Source organism: Ilyonectria robusta (genome assembly GCF_021365365.1).
Source record: "Ilyonectria robusta strain PMI_751 chromosome Unknown BGZ61scaffold_28, whole genome shotgun sequence".
In the NCBI taxonomy this organism is placed as follows: Eukaryota; Fungi; Ascomycota; class Sordariomycetes; order Hypocreales; family Nectriaceae; genus Ilyonectria; species Ilyonectria robusta.
The window spans coordinates 63,604-84,886 of record NW_025764462.1 but is presented as its reverse complement, the minus strand read 5'-3'; the positions used below and the strand labels follow the sequence as shown (position 1 = coordinate 84,886).

Sequence of the window (21,283 nt, the reverse complement as noted above, 5' to 3'; positions counted from 1 at the left end):
ACGCTCAAAGGTCCGCTGAAGTGCCGTTTGCCCACCGACGGGTTTAGCGGAACTTGCTTGGTTACCCCGCTGAGCCTCTCTGAATGCCCCCGACACCCATCACCACAAGCCATTCATGCACAATCATGGGTTGTACATCACCTTTATTCGTTATCAAGCGCGGCGCGCCATCCAGGGCAGAATCGCACAATTTAGCATAGAGCGGTACGAATACAAAATCTCAGCAGAGCACGGCATTAGTGACAAGAGCGGTGGGGTCACCGAATAGCGGCGGACGGGAGTGATCCCGCCCGAGCCTGTTCGGTTCCACCCGAAGCTAACACTATCTTGGCGCCTGATTTAGCTTCACTTCAGAGGTGACTTTGACGGCGACTTTCATGTGTCGCCCGCACTTGATGTTTTGCATCCTTGGACGCATCAAATTTTGTTGGCGGGTCCATGCTATGAGACTAAGTTACAGGTAAATCCTTGAAACTCTATGGAGTGGAGGCAAAATATATACAAAGAATTACTACCCTCATCGACAGTTCGGCACAACGAGAATTCGCCCCAGCTCCCAACATTGCTTGTAATCAAATCACGATCGATGTCCAAGCTGCGCGGCTAGACGTCAAATTGGCCCCCTATTCTAGCAAGGTTAACATCCTGCCCAGAATTCTTCATCAACAATGATGCATTTGGTGGTGACGTCGCTGGCGCGAAACTCTCAATAGCCTCGACCACATGCTGGACATGCGGGTCGCGCACGAACAGCAAAGTGCCGGGGTTGTAGGAAGGGTCCAGAATTCGTGCGTTGACGGGATCGTCGGTGTTCTTGACATAGGTAGCTAAGGTAGCTGAGGCATTCCTGGAACTCGCAAGTTCTTGTCAGTGGAGTGGTTCGTGCAGCGTGCAGCTTCAGAGCGACGGGGCCAGGAGCGATTGCATGCGGCAGGACATAATATTGGGGTCAATGGCAAGGATAATTACCAGGGATACAGAGTCTTTCACATTGGGCTGGTAGTGGAGATTGGGGTTCACGGGCAGAACAGAAGATTGGGACGGAACAGGCGGAAGGAAAAGGAGTCTAACAGAGATTTGGAGCCAAGGCCAGAATTGGTTGGATGGGGGGTTGCCATGTTGACGGACGTAGGCAAGACTAATTATCCAGCATCTAGTGGTGAAATCCTGATTATTGGTGGTGTTAGTTTGATGCCGGATGTGCAGTGAGGTTTGTACAGAGGGACAGGCTGTATAACATGGTGGGGGATGTCCAGTGGCGTACCTCTGGAAATTTAGAGAACCAGGAAACGGTGAGGCGAGACACGACGATGAAGAGACGGGAAGAATCATAGATGCCAAACATAGTGCTGGAGCTAAACAATCCCGCTCATTTTGAGAGGACCAAAGGCTTATTTATGAGCCTGATAGGATGCGCGACGGCACCATGGCAAGTTTACCGTTCGTGCGTTGCGTGGCGGGAATGGCACAAGGCTGAATCAGCACTGCCTGAACCACCGACCCATCATAACATCTCAAAAATAGAAGATCCAATCAGAGGGATACAGTGACTGCTCGTACGCGGAGAGAGTACGAATCCCGGAGGGTGCGTGCCCGTAACTACGGTGTGTCGGCGTTTATTCGACCGGCCCCGAACGAGAGGCCGGCGTGACTTGACCCCGCGCTGCAAAGTGAACGCCGCCCGCAAAGCCGCAGAGCGGGATGAATCACGGTTTTAAGGTGGACATATGACACGAGGTGAGTCTTTGGGTCGGCCTTGGAATATATCTGGCTTGTCATCACTTATTCCCATCTCCGGTCGCTCCCGTCTCACACACCACACACCCACGTAACACCTGGATCACATTGTTTTATTATTTCCGCTTCACTCTTTTCGCAAATTAGATAAAACATGTCCGATACAAAAATCCTGATCACAGGCGTTAATTTTCTTACACACACACACACACCGGCTTGAAGAATGCAGTCAGAAGTAATCGTAGTCACATGTGCGACACGCAAGCGCCAAGCTATCGATACCGGCGCCTGTCGTGGCCAGTTCTACCATGTCGGGATTCTACAGATGGTGTTGTTGTTATTTGGCAGATGCATTTCTTACAGTCGTATTCCTCGCTCGGCTCTCGCAAGTGAGGGTGGAGGGGTAACATGAGTCAGCGTGGGGGTAGTGACTCCAGCTCACCCCGCCACACGTCATCCCAAGAATTCTCACGGGGCTCGTTGAAATGAATAAGTCATGGGGGCAAATGTTCAATATGACAGATCAAAGAGTAACTTTTGAATTCCCATATGTAAACCACGAGCGGACACCAACACCCAACGTCAAACATTTGCGACTCACTCACTTATCCCTCATTATCAAATATACCCTACCAACCTAGAATGAGGACATTACTTGGAAGGGAGATCTGACGCTAGAATGCCAACATTAATGATGGAACACGAAAATAAATAGGGCGATGAAAGACATATTTTGCATGACTCTAAACTAAAACACGAGAAAATCCTCGGGAGTCCCGGAGAAAACAAGTGTTCCCGTGGATAGGTTTCAATGATACCCAAAGGCAATGTACGCATCAACTCATTAGCTCATTCATGAATTAACACGTTAATTTCTTCCCCCATCGCAGCTTAATCACATTTCTGAAAAGTCCTATTATCCTCTACTGACGCAACGAAGAGACCGTCATTCCACTTGATTCTTCATTGCTGCCAGATCAACTACCGTCCCCTTAGTATTGTGTTACTTGGTGGAAAACTGCACCCCAAAACCTGCGAAATTATTGAAGCTTCCAGCGGCCTGTGATGCAGACGTCTGGGTTGTAAGCGTCAGGGCGGTGACCACACGTTCCGCGTAGGGGTCGCGAGAGAATAGCGGGGTGCCGGCGATGTAGGAGGGATTCTGCATTCGAGCATTGACGGGTTCGTAGGCGGTGGCATAGGCGAATAGCTGGGGGACACTGGTGGTTCCACGTGGCACGTTGCGGTTGTCTTGGACGTTCCTATCGTGCGGAAGCTTTGGTTAGCTGAGGGTTCCCTTCAACTTGCCAAGCAACCTTACGAACGGGAAGTATGAAAGTGAGATGAGGAATGGTAGATCGACTGAAGAGAATGAAGGCAGCGTTTTTACCCCTGCACAGATCCTTGGGCAGTGTTGGTCGATGACATGGCGATGTTAGGGATGATGCGGGTAGATGACAATGGTTGAATGGGACGAAGGCTTTCCCTAGTGTTTGACGCCATTAGTGGAATCTCCTAATAATGAAGAGAGTCTCTGACTAACAACAAAGAGAGCAATGGAAGAGGAGATGTCCTCAGCTGGAGATGTCAGGATGTCGGAAGAAAGTGGCGGTTCGGTGGTGGACAACGAAGGCGATTGTCATGCCAGGAATAATACGTGCTCGGAAAATGGAGCGGCTTGCTGGGAGAAGGAAATGAGAATGAAGACCCAATTTCCATAAGAGTGCTTGATGAAGGTACGCTGCGTGCATGCTGAAGTTAGAAGGGCGAGCGAGTTTGTACTTATATAAGATATCACCATGGAGGAAAGCGAATTGCTCACCGGGGGACACAGCCCACAGGCTGAGAGGCTGAGCCGAATCAAAGTCATTAGGTACCTAGTACACCGACCCTCAGTTTAATATGTTGGAGGGAGCGAAAGATACGTACTCGGTCCGGGCAGTCGTTTGATGGTTCAATACTTGAGCCGTCCACTTAAGGCACATTTCCCATCCCCATCCCGACACAAGTACCCATGGAGGTGGAGTCGCGGCTTTCGATGTGGCGAGTGGCTTGTGCCAATAAGGTATTCGGCCGTGCTGTGGCCAGCGCATCCTCTCCACGGGGAACGGGGTCCCGTTCGGCCGCCCTACCATGCCAGCGGCCGCCATAACCAGCCCACCAGGGGGTAATATAACAGGCAACCGGCTCGCATTCCTGGTGCGCGAACCATGGTTTTTTTTGACAAACGAACTTCTGTGGGTTGTCTGCGCCCGCAAGGACCGCTGTCTGTCTAATGGAGGATCTAAAGTATTCTCAGGCGGCCCAGGTAGGTACTGTACGATTCAACGGCCACGACTCTGAACCGGTATTGTCTCGTGCCCGTTTAAATGCACCAGCCGCCAAAGTCTCATGTGCAATTTTTGCGATTTAATAATAATAATAATTAAATGAGAAATTGTCCCCGTCTCCAGTGGCCATCCGCGAGCTTGGAAGAATAGGCGCGTCGCCAATTCGGTGGCGGCGAGCAGGGAGCGTGAACCATCCGACACGACCGAGGCGGCCTGCCCGCAAACTGGCGCCTGATGGGAATTGTGAGATCCATTCCGGGGTTGCCGCGGCTTCGCGCTTCTCGGGGTCTCGGCGTTCAAAGCGTCTGGGTACAGCCACAGGGCGGAAATCGCCACAATAGGTACGGAGTCTGCCCTGTATGTCTCCGATACCCATGACTTTGGCCTTGTGGCCAGGTCGGGGTCTCGGCCGATACACGGCGCGAGGGCGGTTCTGCATCCTACCTAGAGGAGTGCTATAAATTGACAAGACACGGGGCCACGTCATTGACCAGACAAGGGTCTCAAGGTCATTCGTAAGTTCCCAGAACAGTACAGCCTACAAGGACTACAATTGGCAAAGTGCAGCCAATATTTGTAATTCTTGTGGGCGGTACTGTGAACGAGCGGGCGCAAGCAGCCTTGGGCCCCGGGGACTGTAGACGGATCCTACCCCTACCGTCTCGCGCTTCCCGGAGCTCGGAGCTTGAGACCGACATCGATGTGACCAAGAGCATCGGCGGACCCACTTGATGATGCACAGATGGGGGTCTGCAGCCCAAGAGACAGGTGGTGTGCGTGTTCTGTAACGATAAGATACGGAGGCCTGCCGGAGGTACATAGTAAAGGTGATGTGATTTTGCGTAAGCTGCCCTGTGTCTTGTGTTGGTGTTGACATGTACTGTCGATTTACGATTAGGATAATGACGCGACCCTTTGGCAAGAGACATCTTTGCATTGAAGTTCGTTACAAATACACACACAGAGACCTGCAAATCCGTAGCCGTCCCCCTGCTCTGCTTAGATTCGAGGGCTGCGAGGATACACCATCCTTACACGAAGTCTCTATCGCCACCATCTGAGTCTACGACTCGCAACGCTTCCGCTAGACAGATTTGACACCATCACCTTGCCGTGTCACTACCAACAATATTTACGTCTGTCGTTCTACGTCGAAGCCTTTGGTGTTGGCATTGGCATCGGACCTCCTGGGTTATCCATAAGGCTCGTGACAACTGCGAATACGCCCTGCACACTCGGATCGCGCTCGAACAATAGCGTGCCAGGAGTGTATGCTGGGTTCTGCATTCGGGCGCCAACAGGCTGCTGGGAATCGTGAACAACGAACCGAGCAATGCGAGTTGCTGTGCCACGAGAGCCTGAGTTGTCACTATCGGCCGTAAAGTATTATCAGCGGAGTGGTTCGACGTTCTCGAGATGAGAGCACAATGCCCCACGTTGACGGAAATTGGCAGAAAGAAACCAAACAAAAGGACATCCTACCTTGGCACGGAGCCTTGGGCAACGTTGGTAGAGGATGTCGACATGGTAAGTGTTGCAGATCGTATCGATTGCAGTGACTTGATGGGGGGTCGGTATGGCGTAGTTCTTGACACTATTATACTGGTGTGGAGAGGCGGATTTACTAATCAAGGAGACAAGTAGACAGATAGCAAACAACAAGAATATTTTGCAAGGGTGTAGGAGTAGGCTGCGGGTATGTAGTAGATGGCCAAGACGTCGGTCCTCCACGACACGCCACAGTGGTCAAATTGCAGAAGAGAAAGAGGATGAGAGCCTCTGTGCCACAGGTAATGCTGGTTGTTGCGTCGCAGTCATCTTCGAGGATATCAGGTAGTAAAGAAACGAGCTCTTTATAGAGGACTAGTTCCAGACTGTGTAGTCCGTCTAAAGGACGTTGGTCTCGGGCCCAATCGGCCAAGAGGACTCGCAAGCAACCAATCCCACACAGCCTCAAGCGGCGTCACCATTTTCCCCTCCTCAAGCTGTATTACAATTCGCCCCCTCCTCGAGCCGTATTACCATTCTACCCCTCCTCTAGCTGCATCCCCCTTCTACCCCTCATCAAGCCGTATTACCCCTCTACCCCTCCTGAAGCCCTATTTTCGTTCTCCCCCTCCTTGAGCTGCATCACCATTCTCCCCCTCCTCGAGCCGGATGACAGAACGACAAGTGATAAGCTTGTCAAGATGAGCTGTCATAGGAGGGCTGAAGATCCACCCACGTTGCGACCCTTTCAGGCCAAGTCCAGTTCCCCCATTTTCGAAAACATTTTTTACGTGCCCGAACTCCGACGTATTTGCGTATCTCCGGATAGGCTCTACTAAGCTCCAGACTAGGCTTGCTCACCATCAAATAACATGACAACGTATTCACTCGTCACGAATCAGCCCTCGTCAAATTTGTTCCGTCGCTTGCAAGATGCAGTTCAAATGAAGTCTGGAATTCTGGCTGCGCACAATGCCACTCAACTCTCCACAGACAACACTCTTCATAACCCTCAGTGCGCCAATCGAGTGGGTAGTCATAAGAACATGGCCGTAATTTTGGTTCTTCCATGCTCCTCTTGGCGCTTTGGGCTCCACTGGGTGGTATTTGAGAATAGCTACTGCAAAACACATATGTGTAGAACATGCAGTTATTTGGCGCAGAGTCATCCTTGACCAAAAGTATGCTGACGATGTTGCGCATTGTTGTCTACAGGATCTTGATAGCTTTATTCTCCATCGTTCCCCACATCCCACTTCTAGCCCTCTTATCACATTCTCGACTCGAATCTCCTTGACATCCTCCGACCAGCTATTTGCTTTCTCACTTAACCCCAACTCTTCCGGTACCTGCAACTCCACTTCGTCACCAACTTGGTATTAATCTCTTCCCGGGTGAGTTTTTCAGTCTAGCGGAGCTTGTGTATCCTATCGCGCAGGCAAAAAATGTCACGAGCCCAATCGTGTTGCCAGAACTGCGGAGATGAGTGAGCCAGATCTCAGAGACGCAGAAATATGCCGCACAATTCACTGTGGAACCGTAGGCGAAGATAAAGATTAGATAGAAAGCGACTGCTGTGTCGGTGGGTGCCTTGTTTTCGTTGCCGAGATAGTAAAATAATAGTAGTAAAATAATAATAGCAAAATAATAATGGTAAAATAATAATGGCAAAAGTTGCTAAGAATCAGCAGTTTTGGAGGCCCTAGAGAATGAGCTGGATAATTGCAGGATAAAATATACACAGAGATGCCAAATACACCGCCGCCGTGGCCTCTGTTGGCTCTGCAGGCCATCGCCGAAATAACTGGTGCGATTTGGTTGCCCCGCTAGTTTCAGGCCTACCCTGGAGCCAACCAGTGGAAATGAACTACCCAAAGGGGCAAAAGGAGGTCATCACCGTCAGGGATGTGAATTGAATTACTTGACTTGATTGAATTATCTAGAGTTGGAAGGGAAGCCCTAAAGGCTGCCTTCAAGGACCCTTGTGGTACAGTGTGATCACACAGTGTGTGGGATGACAGCACTGTGCCACTGTGTCACGTGATGAGACTGGACCCTGTCCTTCACACAACCTGCATCACAGAGCGATGCGATAGTACGAAGTACAAAACATGTCAATGGAAGTGTAACTTAAATAAAAAAATTACCAAATCAATTTTTTAGTTACTACAAATACGTGAGATATCTAGAACAATGGGTTGCGCAACCGAAACCCATTGCTCCCGATCAAACACTGGGGATCCAATGTCAAAAAGGCGAAGGATGGGTGCTTCTCGGAAGTGTCATTTCGCCGACGGACATATGCTTTTCCGCGTTTGACTAAGTAACTAAGTAAGGCAGATTGATCCCGAGGCCACGAGGGTAGCACAGTACCTGCGTCGTAGCATGTGACTCCAAGAGCCTTACACTGGGAGAGCCGGTGTGTAATTCGTACCGCGTATCCCTTTGAGTGCGGTAAGGCAACACTTAGGTCACGGGACCCACCACACCCCTGCCACAGCCGAGGTACCTAGAGTGACCTAAAGCACCGCTAGAATCAACCCCGCCCAATTCACCGTACAACTCATTCTGTGTGCACTTATGGATTCCCAACAGCTCTCCAGCCAGGCAGTCAATGCGTATGATGACAATAGCTTCATTGGCACTGATAACAGCCGTCGCGAGCAGCCGACTGATAACACCTGCCGGCCGATATATGATCCGGTTCCGGATCGCGGTTACAACTTCGATCCGATGGTCATTCCAAGCCGGGTCCCTGAGATAACAACCCTACCCCCGGAGCCGCTGTCACTATTCCAGCAATTCCTGCCTGTTTCCCTAGTAGAAGGCTGGGCCCAATACACCAACAGCTGGGTCAGTCACCGGCTTGAGCAGCATGAAGATGGCAGCTGCAGATTGAAGCCGCGGTCTCGGCTGCTGGATTGGAAGCCGACCTCTGTTGCCGAAATCTACATATGGCTTGCGATCTTGATATATATGAGAATACATATCGAGCCGCAGATCAAGCTGTATTGGAAGACTTCTGGATCTAAGGATCTACGCCCTATTCATCCAGTAATTAAATGGATGCCTTATGACCGATTCCAGCTGCTATCTCGATATCTTCAGATCTTTAACTTTACAACCATCGATAAGGATCCTAACACAAGCTTCTACGGCCGCACCTTTATCCGGATTAAGGCTTGGTCTGACCATATACAACATACGTCTACGTTATTCTATATTCCGGGCACATCTATTGCTGTAGATGAGTGTATGGTCCGCTTTCTCGGACGATCTATTGAGACAACAACAGTCCCTAATAAACCTATCCCCACAGGCTTCAAAGTGTGGGCTGTAGCCCAACAAGGCTATTTCCTGCGGTGGATTTGGCACCGGCCCGGCCGGAAATACGGGCCTGTTGGTATCCGGCTGAGCTACCGGCGCCTGCCGTCACAGCTGCGGCGGACCCGGCAGCAGCGACAAGAGAGGAAGACAATCCATCTGAACCCGACCCAAGCTGTGGTTGTTGCCCTAGTAAATCTGCTGCCGGAAGCCAGATACCATGTATTTCTCGATAACCTATTCTCTTCCTGTGACCTCTTTCGCCGGCTCCGACAATGCGGCCACGGTGCCACAGGCACAGCCCGCAGGAACTGTGGCATCTACAAGCCTCTTGTCAAGCTCAAAGCTGCAGATAACACAGCTGCCGGCAGCCTTCAATTCAATGATATCAAAGCTATCCCGACAGCAGATAACCAAGTCAGTCAGAGAGACAGGATTGTATTGATTTTCCCTACTAATTTGTCTTCGGCTAGGTCAATCAGATCGCATGGAAAGATAACGCCCTCGTGCTATTCCTGTCCACTGTGTTCAAGGGCACTGAGAGACTCGAACGCATAAGGAAGAGACCGACAACAGACCAAATGCAAGCACGGCCAATACAGCGATTTTTTGGTGACGAGGCTGTCAAGCTGATTTCTATCCCATCCATCGCTGCTGTTTACAATGACGAGATGGGTGCTGTAGATCGCGGTGACCAAATGCGGTCATATTGGAGCCCTACCCGGCGTGCCCGTAGGGGCGGCTGGAGGGCTCTAGCTTGGGACTTCCTGCTAGAAATAGCCCTTATTAACAGCTATATTTTACAGCAGCGAGGGCAGCCACAGTGGAAGCCGGAGATATCACAGGGCAATTGGCGCCAACGTATTGTTAATGACCTTATCGCAAAGTATCAGTCTGACAGTCAGGCCCGACAGAGATTTCGGACTGGAGACGAATTTACGCCTGTTATACAGCACAATTGGGTCCGGAATAAGAATCCCTCGGCATGTCAAGCTTGTAAAGGAATACGGCTTGGAGAGGGTCGGCCGCAGCCGTTACGGGCAGTCAACGGCAACAGAGGTCAGAGACTAAAGAAATCGCGATATCGCTGTCAGCAGTGTAATGTAGCGTTATGTAGAGGGGGGAATTGCTGGGACTTCTATCACCATATAAAATAGGTGGGGATCTATGTACCTTTAATTTGCTATACTCTGGTTGGCTGGACCCCCCTGCTAGTGACCTAAGTGTTGCCTTACCGCACTCAAAGGGATAATGACAACCTACGACGATCCCTGTAACTGGGGCTCGCCTGGCGGGAAACACGCCCTGTGGATCTCTACGTCACGCTCGCACTGACGTCGGGAATCGATTGAGGCCTAGATCCGGGGCGATCATGGTTCGTTAATCGGGCGATTGGCGGCCCACGTGACGGCGTCAAACTGTCTGTACTCTGCCCCCTGGCTGGATTACAGTCGGTGCTTCCTGGACTACCTAGCGTGTGGCCGCTCCGAATAGGCTACGCATTTGAGAACTTATTCAAGTCTGTACGGAGGTTTCTTCAGACGCAAGTCCGGGGCAAGGTGGGGCAGCATCTGACCGGATTCCAGCGGGTATCTGTTGCCACCGGGCGCGTACTGAACCCCCGGCCAACGGAGGACGTGCCGCCTTTTCGGAGGAGATGACAGCTGTCTGACCGATGCGTACCATCTTGGTGCTTATCATCTCCCCTTCGTCCGAGACCTAGAGGAATGGACCAACACGTGTTGCCGCGGTCGAGACCGCGTTCCTGGGGCGAGCACATACGCAAGTCTCAGGCTTGGACACTGCCTGACAGAACCCCGCGCCCCTGTAAAGCGCTGTAACGTTTGTGACCTTGCACAGCGCCGCGCCTTGTGTCCGTCTTTGTTTTGATTGAGGCGAGCTCGCTGTCACTATCGGGCCTGTTTGCGTTCATGCTGAGCTACGCTGAGAACGGTCAGCAGGCCGGGATCGAGTTTGAGGGGAGAAGAATGCGGTTCCGACAACGTTGTGCCACCCGAGATGCCGTTGCATTGGGGGCAGATCGACGGTGCATACTTGAATTGTAATGTTAACCGCTACATCCCACGGCCAGGCCAGATGAGGATTTCCTCCGCCCCGACCATGGCCAATCGCATCCAGGCACCTGGAGCGGTTAGACTTCAACGGGGAGCGCCCAGGAGTCGGAAGCGCAAAGGTGGAAGCAGCGGTGTGCCAAAGCAGGGCGAGCTGCCGACTGAGTTGGCCTTCGGAGCGTCGGAGGACGCGTCGAGGTCTCGTGTGAGTCGTGTCATGTTGACACGGGCGGCCAGCCACTGACGTACTGCACTCAAGACACGCGCATAAGCGCACACGCGCACACGCGCAGAGTTGGAGGCAGGCAGACGGGCAATTAGGCAGGCGACGCATGCGTACGTGGGTGATTGCGGGCAGGCAGATTTGAATTGAGGCTCACGATATCGACTGATTTAGCCGGAGTCGCATTCGGGCAAATAGAGTTGCCGTTAGCTTGCTTATGGCTTGCCCGTCAACGCCGCCCTATTCTCTTACTTGGGCATTTGCTTTCATATCGGGTCAATTGCAGTACTTGGGCTTGGATGTAGGGGGATTACTTGAGCACCATTTCTCAACACAGACTTGTCAAGAGCGGGCTGGGACATATCTGGTGTTGTGTGGCAGGCTCCTCCAAACCTTGACGGCGCCCTTCAAGCTCGACGTCTTGACCGAACTAATGTTTCCGTATGCCGGTTCTGGGGTTGGTCCTGATCTTACAGCGTCAGCAAGGAAATCGCCCACGATGAGGCCCCTCGCCTTGTGACGTTGGCAAGGGAACCACCGATGTTGAGACGGTGACACGCGGCATCTCTCTGCAAGCTACGGACCCAACCCCTTACCGTGTCACCTCCTACTTCTGAGATGTGGTGCAGAGAGGATCCGGATCCCGGCATGCCAGAAACGAACGCGGCCGAGGATTGTCATCCGTCACATCCTAACCTACGAGAGATGCAGGGCGGTCCTTGTCTGGAAAGCCCCGGTCCCAATGCGGGGTCGATTGGTCACTTGTCATTCGGGTGGGATGGATCCAATGCCATACGTTCTCGAGTTGTTGTCCTCTCCCTTGCAGAGTGGGGTGACACTCAGCAGCAGGGATTCCCCTTCCCAGCAAACGCCCAGTCGCCAATCAATATCTGAGGCGAAAGGATCAGAACCCGAATAATCGTTCCCTCTCTGTTTCTATTAGCGTCTTACACCGACTCCTCACGACACACAGACTTTCCTCACATCGGATCCTCTTGGTTTCAGCACACTTGGCCAACCACAACCCGCATATGCAATCTCCAACTTTCCCCTTCTCTGGCTTTATGCGTGATGCTCAAAATGAAGACGAAAAACCCCCCGCTTCATAAACTTTCTGTCGGGACATTTAATCAGTTGTCACAAACCGACATCGCCGAGCAGCGTCGAGGCCCCGGGAAGCGATGTACTTCGTGCGTACCTCAGCTGATCCGCTTGTTCCGTTTATTCACCTATCATACATTCGAGTTTCATGTAATACTGTATCCAGCTCAGACCGGGCGAGCTCTAGCCTTGGGCACGGGGAGTCGGGTTCATGCTGGTGCAGGACTGTTGCACACATTGAGCATGCGCACGCTTCATTCGATTTCAATGGCCTACATTTCTCTATAAAGTCTCCATGTTCGCCCTCACGTAGAAGGAAGTATAGCACATGTGTTCTCATCAATATATTTTACTTCTCTTGGCCTATTGCTGCGTCGACTTGGACGACCGCGCTCTTTGTTGCTCACCACGAAGCAGAAAATATTCTCTGATCCTGGAAGGAATCTTGTCTTAAGACCACGACTTGTTTCTTTGCATTTGTCCACTTGGTCCACCTCTTTGCCGAACGGCGAACCAGTGGTGTCAAACATATTGGCCTTAATCTATCTCACGACTGTCATGTCGTTATCTTCTACAGCCGTTGCCCAAGGCTCAGTCACGAGGTGAGACGAATTTTTCGTTCGATCTGACCCCTTCACCGCAGTTGCCAAGGTCTTGGTCCCAGCCCGCGTGCCGGGTCGCAAGGTGAATCTTTCTCGCTAATAAGCTTAAAGCGCCCGTCAAAATAGCAACGCCACAGATAAACCTGTCACACCATATAGAACAATGCGTATGCCCAGACTCACCCACGACCCCGATGAGCCTGTGAATGCACGGATGCAAAATCCGTTCTACGTTTTCGGGACTCCGCTGGCTACTCGCGACCCTGAAGTATGGCGAATCATTACGACTACTGCGAGTATTCCTACAATGACGCCAAAGACATCTAAGACACAAACGTGACTGGGGGCTTGGATCGTCAATGGTCCTCAACGTTGGCAATGCGGTTCAACGTTGAATAATTCAGTATTATTGTGGGTTTAATTAACTCAGTGATGTATAATTTCCTTTGGTGTTGGTGTTGGCGTGGGTGTTGGCGTGAGTGTTGGCGGCGTTTGTGTTTCTAGATGGTGCTGTTCCGTCTCTTCTGTACTGGTGTTCCTGTTTCCTTCCATAACTTAATTTTTTCCCAAAGTATTTGGTTTCTACTTTGTGTCTCCTCCGCGTCATATCGAAGATTATCAGGTGGCACAGACTACATCACCGGGATGTCGACCCAGTTGCAGACAATAGGGTTTGCCGAGGTAGCTGCACGGCACTGAGACACAGAACGAGGATTCCCTCCCACGCAATGCATACAAAACAAATTCCGGATGTCAATTGATGTGAACCAACGGATCTAGGCAAAGCATGGCGATGTGAACTGTCCCCATTTCGTCGTCATATGGCGTTCCCCATTCCCCGATCGTGGTGACATTTGCGCTACAGCCGCATACAACCATTCACAAAATACCAAACAGTATTCCGTGTTTGACCTATCCCCTGGCGATCCCCTTCACCGAATCCGCTCTCGCGGCCGCAGTACGCACAAACCAGTTCGGCCATTCGTTCGGCCTTTACATTTCCCCTCCCATGTCCCGTCCCATCCATGTCCATCCCAACCTCATGCGTGCTTTATTTAACCTTAAGCGGCCTTCATAATGTTTCGGCTGAGGCACCTGACACATTCCCAGTCCTAAGTTGGCCTCACAACTACAGCGTCAGAGCCAATAGCAGTGGTGCGCTCCGCTGGACCCCTGCTGAGAGCCGCAAAGCTCAGCGCACTATGAGGCGATCGCCGTTAATCCTTGCTCAACCAATGCCCACATGTTCGCCGACCGCACCGACGCCCGCTGGATCCGCAAACCGCATTACCGCCTTGCCGTATTGCAGATTCGGGCTTGGTTTTGCCTTGGATCTTGAATACGGTGGCAGCTGCAATCCTAGTTTCGCAAACACGATAGCCGTACGTGAGGGGAAATTGACTATTTTACCATGCTCTGACTGAGGCCCAAACCCTGAAAAATAGGGCGATAACCTGCTTATTTCAGGGTGGCTGGCCTTTTCTGCTTTCGTCCGCTCTTTGTCCCTCGATAATTCTTCCTCGATGCGTTTCGGAGCCTGACACATGTCACCACCAATGCTTACGCTTCCTTGATCCTAATTAAATTATTCTGTTCCACACCACTGGAAACGGCGGCGGATAAAAGTGGTTCTCCCCACACGATGCCTTGAGCGCTATGGAGGAGCTAACCTTATCTTAACGGTTCGTGGGTCTTTTGAATGACATTCGGTCACATGAAGAACAGACAAGGAACCAAATGAATGATATAAAATTGATGTAATATGGAAAGACCCAAGGACCCGGGGGGGGGAGCCGGGGGGCTGTTGACAAGTCAAATGCCATCTTCCACGAACACCAACACCAAATCGTAGGAAATCATAAACCGCAAAGCCTTCATTGGAGTATTGAATGGCTTAAAGGTGACTGTATTCATGACCCTGAAGGCCGCTCATGTAGTCTGACACCCTGCACATGGATGCCTTAGAGACTGACGGAGAGTCCGCCGTGCTTAGGAGTAAGGCTCTCGACTGCAGCGATCATCTTCTCGACATCCGGGTTCCGAGTAAATAATGGAGTCCCAAAAAGGTAAGATGGGCTTTGCATTCGTTTGTTGACGGGGTCTTCCGGGCTGTCGCCAAACTGAAGGATATGGCTCGTTCTCTGTGCGGTAGGGTTGCCCGACGGGTTGCTAGTTTGCGGGTACATGTTAGCGGAGGGGTTTCACACTGTGGCCCAACCAGCTTCCTAGCACTGAAAGCTTGACAGTGGGAGTGAGGAGGTGATATGGACAGAGTCACCTTACTTGAGTATAGGGCCTTTGGTGACGATGGTTGAAGACACCGACATGGCAATGGTAGTGATGAGCACACGGCAGTCCAACTGATTGGTGCTGTCGAGTCACTGTCTGATGAAGAGAGGGATGTATATGAGGCAGGTGCAGAGTGAACTAGCTTAGGTGAGGATCACCGGAGGATGTGGAAGTAGATTTGCGAGTATGTGGGTGACGGCAATGATTGGTGTCTGATAACAACACGTAGTGGATTTAGAAACGGAAAGTAAGACGAGGGACAGTAAGAGAGAAAGAAGAAGAACTGTTTAAATAAGAAAACAGAGAGCCGTCAGATGAAGTAAGCATATCAGCAAAGTGCAGAGTGAAAGGTGCGTGGCTACTCATTGTCTCTCTAGACCGGCTGAAAACTGGAGACCAGTGTCTCGGGGAAGAATTAGACTGCCCTATAGGAGTAGTCCTGCCAGACCGCTGAAGGATGGATGGTACCTAGGCTAGTAAATAAGAGACAGGGATATGGCCTGCGGCCGGTCACTAAGAAATCGTGGCGCTGGGGTGTTACGACTCTAGGGCCTGGATGTTGGGCGAGTGAGCCTGCCTCGATGATCTGAGCTGGTGTTTTCACTCTGGAAGTGACGTAACATCTGACATGTCACCTGCATTTAGGCATTGACCAGGCTCTTTTTAAGACGTGCGTGCAAGCGATACAGCTCCAATGTAGGCTCTGTACAGGCTAGGGAGTAGCTGCAGGTTCGTGAGGACCAGACTGGTGGCCCGTCAGGATGTCACTCGTGAGGCGGGCGGAGTCTCACGGCAGAGAGGCACCATGACATATGTCGACAGGGAGTGAAGTGATGGGAGGCCCCCACCATCTACCAACTGTGTGTCTTGGGCGTTCCAAACCACGGTATTTGCCGTGTGGTATCTGGTGCGCCCCAGTTCCGCGTCTGATTACTTATTATCTAGTCCGCTTTAGGTCCCCTTTTGTGTCCTGTGCGCTGCATGTCGTGGATCACCGCGATATTTCGGACGTCCGAAATTCTTCGTTCGGTACAGTCACAAGGATGTGGGCAATTTTCCAATTAAAACCAAGCACTATTGGTCTTGGCGGGGAAGGACCCCTCTGCCAAGAGCTGCATGACAGGCTTAGAACAACGAACTAGTGGTGTGGCTGGTTCATACACTCAGCTGCAAAGCCTCTGGCGTTTTTGGATAGTGCCCGCCAATGTGTCGGCGATGCGGAATGAAGCCCGCCTGCTCGAAACTCGACCAACCAGAACAATTTGCCGGCAAGGCAGATCCGAGGTGTCTAGGGCTTCCATCAACACAAGATAGACAATGGCCAACTTCAGAAAATAGAAATTAGGTAATCTGAGACAAGATGGCTGCGGAAATTGACAGAAAGCGCTGGTTGACAAGCCCATCGTGTCAGGGTAATTCAAGAGCTCCCAATTACCATGTTGAACTTACTCGACGATCTATTTACGGTATATACTTGTTCTAAGTGGTCAGACTAGGGTCAATTTAAACTCAATACTTGGATTGAAGCATGACTGGAGACAAACTCACATTCACTCCGCGCGTAAGAATCTTGACTGGAATTACAGCCAAATATGCAACATAGCAAATTCGTTGCTTTCCTCCTCAAGACTATTGTTTTCTGCGGGCTCGATAAAACTTGGAGGGTTTCTATAAGAAAGTCCCCTCTCAAGGGGCATGAACTTGGGTGGTCAAGGGTGGCTGTTAATAAGTATGCTGATGAGACGAGTCGGCATATCCGTTAGCTTTAATTCCCGCTGTGTTCGAAGGAATGCGAATTTCAAGCGGTACGGTCTCACAGGTGCTTCATTTGGTTGCCATCGCCGTTTCGCGCTGTGAATGCAGCCACCGCTGAGGAACACACCTTGAATCCATTTTAATCATGCACCAATGGCCGGTTCAAATTGGAAGCCTCCCAATCCTGCTGGTTGGTTTTAAATCAGAAAATTATCATTATACCAAAATGCTAGTGCAGGGCATACGTGCAATTGCAATTGACTAGTCTAATTTGTGCGTAAGTGTTGCACCTTGAGCATGGTTCTACGTACAATGTTTCGTTTTCAATCGATTTGGGTACTCGTCGATTTGCGCACTCACTTGCTAATTTCAAGTTCTTGCTTGTTTCTGAATTGCTAATTTTGCTCATTTTGATCAATTGCTAGTTTTACACAGCTGCAGATTTTACACAGTTGCACATTTTGATCGCTTACTAACTTAATTTTCGGCAATCGCTCGTTTTGATCAGTTGCTAATTTTGATCACCTCCTAACTTTTATTATTCCCGTACCTTCATTTTCCCCTAGCTTTCACTTTTCCCGTGGGCCACTTGATCAGGCTATGTCATACAGCATCCAATTGTAACGGTGGGGGAGTAGGACCGCTTTTCGCTAAGCCCATTCATTCACCAACGGCCTTTAACTGTGTTGAGTCAGTGGAATGTCTGTCGCATGGCATCCGTTAGATTACACCACTCGGGACGGTCCGCTGGATCCAGTGAAGTTTATTTGGAATTAGACCAGATGACCTTAAAATCTCATGTCAAGGCATATTTGACTGATCATCGACCGCACAGAAAACACTATGACAAATGAAAAGCCACATAATACGCGGTAAACTGATTTCTGGCTTGTGCGATTTTTCTTACAGTACCGAGAGTAAATCAGTAATATAAGATACTTGCATGCAGACATGATATCCGACGTTAGAAACAAAACGGAATAGTCCAAATGGTAGCATGTCATTGACAAGACACAATGCCGTGGTTCTTTGATACTAGTAACGAAGATTCCAACACCACAGAGACAACCCAAGCATCGCCACATGAATATCGTTTCGTTTGAGGATGGCCTGGAACCAACATACAAGGCCAGAGATGCTTCCAAAATCTTATCATGTAGATGTCCTCGGGGTCGGTGTCGGGCTCGTATTGATGAGCTTCATAGCAGCAGCAAGTATGCGCTTCGCGTCGGGATTGCGAGCGAACAGTGGAGTCCCAGCAACGTAGCCTAGGTTCTGCATCCGTCTGTTGACAGGATCATCTAGGCTATGGGTAAATTGGGGAAGATGGATTCCTTGTGGCGCGGCAGGGTTGCCTGAGCGCTGGCTAGTTCTCGAACTCATGTCAGCAAAGGTTCTACGGTAGGTTTGGCCAATCAAGATGAGACAGCGGGATTGACAAGGTAATCTTACCTTGACACGGAGCCTTGGGCAACAGCGTTGGAAGATGGCGACATAATGATGGTAGAGATAGATGCAGGGCCCTAGTGCTTTACATGATTAGCCTGTTGTCCGATGAAGAGAGGGACTGCCTGGAAAGGGCTGAGGGAGGAGGCACGAGAAGAAAGCTGCGGGTAGGTAGTGGATAGAAGGGAAAAGGGAGAATGGGTATGATGGGTATGAAGGAGGCAATGGCTGGCACTGACGAAGCGGTAGTAGACCAAGAAGATGCAAAGATGAGGGGGAATCAAAAGCTGAATGCTGCAGTAGGTTGGCGAGGATGAGGTGGATGCATTCTGGACGTGGGAGGGACAAGAAGACTTTATAGATGAGCACGGTAGGAACCAGAGTCGAAGCCCGCACATCTGCGAAGCACAAATAGAGAGAGAGGCGAACAGGAAATGCATAAGATCAGGCGGCGACAAGGAGCACACACACGCCAAGGACGCCCCAAGCGGTGAAGGGGGGTTGTACTTGAGTTAGTACATGATGTATCAGAGACGCGGAAGGGAGAGTGCTTTACGAGAGGAAACAATGTATCGCGCTATGGCAGGGTCCCGACTCTTCGGCGCGGGGATGGGATGTATCCCCCTTCCTCTATACTTGGCGGTTCGCCTTCCGAAGGTTCTCCAGCCCGTCGGCGGGGGGGGGAGGGGCCTGGTTGTCAAGTCCATCAACGCATGGGTGGAGGTCCCGTAGCTTGGGGGCTTTGACCAACCACAGTAGCCTGTGACGTAGTCTACGGAGCTGCAGGACCAGGGGGAGCCTCAGTGAAAAGTGGCCACTAAGCTGCAGGACCAGGGGGAGCCTCACTAAAAAGTGGCCACTAAGCTGCGCGTGCGACCGACATGTATGCGACCGAACGTGCATGCGACCGCTCCCACGACAGCTTGGGCTGAGAACAGGGTTGTTGAGTCAGACCAAGTATGCAATATCGAGGGAAGACAGACCACCAGAGGTCTGGTCCCACTGGCTGGGCTGGGTTTGAATGGTGGTGTGGACGGATCCGTGATCCTGTGAGCTTGTGGGAGATGGTGAAGGGCTCCAGGGACCACGGAGTGTGGTTTTTTCTCCTGATGGGAAGACAATTAATTGGTAGACAATATCGGCAATTGTCAAGGTAGGCCAGCCAACAAGAACAAAAGGGAGCGACTCATAATACAGAGATAATAATGAACTTAATACACCTCGACAGTCATCGCCATCAGCTCTGAGAAACAAGAAGCGTTCGTTGCGGAGTCGCTGCTCGTCGAACCCATGGTGAGAATCGACTCCGGCCTCAAGTAAATGCAAGGCAGAAATAGCAGCATCGAATCAATGACACGTCAACACGGCAACCAGCCTGTTTCTAATCAGGGTAAGATCAATGCGACCGACCTCCGCTAATGCAAGCCCATCTGCCCGGCTATTAGCCAGATATTACGCCAAAGTTGTTCGGGCCGCGCACGCAGTTGGGTGCCGGGGCTGCGCTGACTAGTGCGAAATATGTCCTGCAGCAACGCAATAAATTGCAGCGCTAATAAACTGTCCTGCAGCAACAACATACATTGCATTTGAAGCACAGTGACACATGTGCCAAGCGCACATGTATTTAATCACACCAATATGACGTAAACGGAAACCACGACATGAAAACATCAAAGTTCCTTAGATTGACCATAACCTTCCAGCACCCATTTTGAGATCGTCAAGATATACTCTTTGCAAAGGTAGGTGACTCAGAAATGCGCAAGAGTAATAATTACCAACAGTAAAATGGCCCCGAGTATCGTCCCTAGGGTATGCCGAGGTTGAACCCGCGTCTTTAGAATGGGGTCGTCCTGAGGAACGCCACCTTCAGCAGTCTGGGGCTCGGGGGGAGAATCCACTGGTGCTGCGGTAGACGCGGGCCAGCTTCTCAACCGTAGGCGGTATCCTGGGCGTTCCCGAAACTCTGAAACATATCGAGACGTAGGCATTACGTATATTGGTCGATGAGAGTAGTCAGGGGAATAAACGCGAAAGTGCTTATCCGTGGTTGCGATCAAGACGACCGTGAATGGATCAGGAATTAGTCGATTGGAAGCACCGTCACGGTCGATGACTGTTCGGCTATTCGTTGTGTTGTTCTCGGCCGGAGGGTAGTTCGTGAAATTTTGGCTGGGGCCGTCATAAAAGGGGTCAGGTGGCCGATGGGCTTGACAGACGCATCGCACTTGTTGTTCGAAGGCATGTTGTTCCAGCGAATTCAGCGTTGCGAGGTTGGAAATGCAACAATAGACTGGAGTCTAGTGGTGGTTAGTACCAAGAGACTGAAGCCAATCAAAGAGTTGACGCAGACCTGGGAGCTCCCGCGGAGCGGAGGCTGAGGCTGAGGAGACCGTGGTGCTGAAGAAGCAGTGGCTGACGAGGAAAGGAAAAGATGAGACCCAGGGGCGCTGGCACTGGGATAAGAAGCCATGACAACCGAACGATGACTAAAGGTGAGACTGAAAGGCTTTTCCCATTTACGGCCTATCTCATTTGCGACCTTTTGTTGCGAGACTTGCTTGGTGATCGTGTTTGTTCTAGATAGCATATTTGGCGTTTGGAGGATGCGTGAGGCCACGTCCGAGACAAATACGGGTAACAGGCAACGCATGGGACTTTGAAGATGCTGCCACCGATCATCTTAGCATTACTGCACAGTCGACTAAAAGGATGAAATTGGTTGAAGCTGGATAGCGTGTTGAGCTTTGGCAGCGTAATCGCGTTTGAAGAAGCTTGAGGCTGATGTTTGAGGCTTGCAGCCACAGGGCATTCAAACTTGGAGCGGCGCCAACCCTGGACAAGGAGTGCAATGGGCTAGTCAAGCTGTGAAATTCTGTCAGGGCCACATACGCACAGCAGTCACGGTAATTGCGA

General features: G+C 51.0%; 3 protein-coding genes across 3 annotated transcripts; all 3 read right to left on the bottom strand.

Moving 5' to 3' along the window:
* Window positions 1-14,105: 14,105 nt before the first annotated feature.
* On the bottom strand, window positions 14,106-15,063 carry BGZ61DRAFT_484018 (uncharacterized protein; the record flags this gene model as incomplete). Its single annotated transcript, XM_046249550.1, has 2 exons — window positions 14,106-14,453; window positions 14,851-15,063. The coding sequence occupies 2 exons, from the start codon at window positions 15,061-15,063 to the stop codon at window positions 14,106-14,108; spliced, it is 561 nt and encodes a 186-aa protein (XP_046097636.1).
* A 3,010-nt stretch (window positions 15,064-18,073) lies between these two features.
* On the bottom strand, window positions 18,074-18,719 carry BGZ61DRAFT_592803 (uncharacterized protein; the record flags this gene model as incomplete). The annotated part of the gene is made up of 3 exons (XM_046256750.1): window positions 18,607-18,719; window positions 18,374-18,444; window positions 18,074-18,287 (listed from the first exon to the last, which is right to left on the bottom strand). The coding sequence occupies exons 2-3, from the start codon at window positions 18,415-18,417 to the stop codon at window positions 18,074-18,076; spliced, it is 258 nt and encodes an 85-aa protein (XP_046097635.1). The 5' UTR covers window positions 18,418-18,444; window positions 18,607-18,719.
* Window positions 18,720-20,118: 1,399 nt separating this feature from the next.
* On the bottom strand, window positions 20,119-21,020 carry BGZ61DRAFT_484017 (uncharacterized protein; the record flags this gene model as incomplete). Its single annotated transcript, XM_046249549.1, has 2 exons — window positions 20,119-20,667; window positions 20,721-21,020. 2 exons carry the CDS (start codon window positions 21,018-21,020, stop codon window positions 20,119-20,121), a joined length of 849 nt encoding a protein of 282 aa, XP_046097634.1.
* Between the last annotated feature and the right edge of the window lie 263 nt (window positions 21,021-21,283).